General features: G+C 34.6%; 1 protein-coding gene across 1 annotated transcript in view; it reads left to right on the forward strand.

Moving 5' to 3' along the window:
• Nucleotides 1-1,088, forward strand: part of LOC109582579 (uncharacterized) — a 6,236-nt gene extending 5,148 nt beyond the window's left edge. Inside the window, exons 6-9 of the mRNA XM_019997340.1 lie at nt 233-275; nt 327-415; nt 599-667; nt 727-1,088. Coding sequence (XP_019852899.1) covers nt 233-275; nt 327-415; nt 599-667; nt 727-1,025 — 500 coding nt within the window. The 3' untranslated portion in view covers nt 1,026-1,088. The remainder of the gene's footprint in view (nt 1-232; nt 276-326; nt 416-598; nt 668-726) is intronic.
• Nucleotides 1,089-2,196: the final 1,108 nt, after the last annotated feature.

Here is a 2,196-nt window from a genome sequence, read left to right on the forward strand (position 1 = left end):
ATAAATAAACAAGATACTAAGTGACTGACTTTTGTAACTACAATTTCACAGTTAGCTTTTATAGTTAAAAAATTCTAGGCTTCATTTTCATTTTATTTAGTTTCCTTAATTAACATGATTTTTTGTGTAAATTTAATATTGAAATTGAAGTTATAATAATAACAACAATTATTGTACATAATCAATTTTGCCGCAACTTGACAAAATGCAATTCATATAATCTTCTCATTAGGAGGCTATCATCTTCCAAAATACTGTAAAGCTAAACAACTGAAGTAAGATAGTAGCTTCAATTTTTCTGACACTAACTCATTTTGTTTAATCAGGAAATGGGGTGCTTTGACTGTTTCAGCTATTATTATTGTTTTGGCTGGTGTAACTATAAATCATCTTATCGAGGGAAAGAAAGATGCCGGTAAGTGCATTCACCAAAATCAATTTTATTTTGCACCAAATAAAATATTGAATTTAAATCCTTATTCATTAGTCTAACACAGTACATGTATTCCAATTGCTTGCAAACTATATAGTACTTCATGAACTTAACTTATTATAATTCATCTGTAACTCACAATCTCACACTGATTCTTTGATATAGCTACTGATGCTTCTCCATCTTTAACAGGACAGCCTCATCATGGTACTCCAGATGGAGTCAGACAACTAGGTAAGACTATACCATGATAGGTACAATAATAATCTACCCTGTATTAATAATGTTCATAGATGCAGAGGATGTTGATAAAATACTTATAGTGCTAGATAAAGTATTCTTTGGTGCAGCAAAATGGAATGACTTGGGGCTTCAGTTATGTCTATATCAGCCAAAACTCAATGTCATTGCAGACGGTGGTGATGCATACAGGCACTTGAGGAAGACTATAGAAGCATGGCTAAATAGTGAAGATAATGCAAGAAGTAGAACATGGCAGACTTTGATAGATGCAGTGAGGGGAACAGGGAATCGTGCAGCTGCTGAAAAAATGCCTCAAAAACTGAAAGAACTCTATAACATTACTGTTTAAGAGTGAAGTACATGTTAAGTTTTATAGTGTTAAGAATAAAACCACAGGTAAATCAACATAAAATGAGGAAGATGTTAGAGCCTGTCTAGTGTCTACCCAAAAGTCTATACCAACACAGAGGCTGGCTACATAAGAATCTGCACCTTGTCAATTTCATTATTTATTTGTACATCACAAAACCACAAAATATGTAAATTTGTACATGTACAGTAGATCTAACCTTAGGAAATGTTGCACATGGTCATTGTCTCGGCCCAGCTCCTTCTGATGTGGTCATTACTTTATTATGATCATACCATTTATTGCCTTATATATCTTTCCTTAATGTAATAGTGAAATGCTTTTATAATCCTACATAAACAATTAAATAAATACTATTAATAAAATTTCTTAGTTCTTACAATGTAATCTACTATTTCCAAACATTAATTAATTTAAGGCGTGGTCATTTTTGGGCGGGGTCCCTAACATTGGGCGTACTCCATAAAAAACTGGGGACCTCCCTTACCTGTCCTGTCTGTCTTTCTCTTTCTTTCAAAGATGGTTGATTTCTTTCGTTCAGCAATGAGTTACCTCAGCGGTGAGGGAGACGTAGGAGGAGGCAGTGGCGGTGGAAACGCTTTCGTGGGACAAACTGTTGACATTGGAGACGGGATGAAACTTAAAGTTAAAAAATTTATAGCTGAAGGTAGACCCTCTTCTCTCTCCCTCTCTCTCCTTCACTCATCTCTCCCTTTCCAGGTGGCTATGGGTTTGTATTTGTTGCTCAAGATACAAGCACTGGAATTGACTACGCACTAAAGGTAGTTAACTACAAATTACTACTTGTATATACAGTACATGTACATGTACATTATAATGAGATGCATGCCCTCAAAAATTTAAAATTCTTTGTCAACACTTTTAGAGGCAGATAGTAGCTTCGGAAAACATTAAAGCAATCAAGCAAGAAATAACATTTTTAGTAAGTTAATGAATTAAATAAATGTACATACGTGTACATGTACTTTTAAACTCTCTCTCTCTCTCTCTCTCTCTCTCTCTTTTAGACTCAATTGTCTGGTCATCCTCATATAATTAATTTCATTGGTGCCGCTAGTTCTAAGGATCCAGCTGGAGGGAGTGCAGAGTTCCTCATTGTAACTGAACTTATTACCGGTATGAATAAAAA

Source organism: Amphimedon queenslandica, unplaced genomic scaffold (genome assembly GCF_000090795.2).
Source record: "Amphimedon queenslandica unplaced genomic scaffold, v1.1 AMPQUscaffold_13375, whole genome shotgun sequence".
NCBI lineage: Eukaryota > Metazoa > Porifera > Demospongiae > Haplosclerida > Niphatidae > Amphimedon > Amphimedon queenslandica.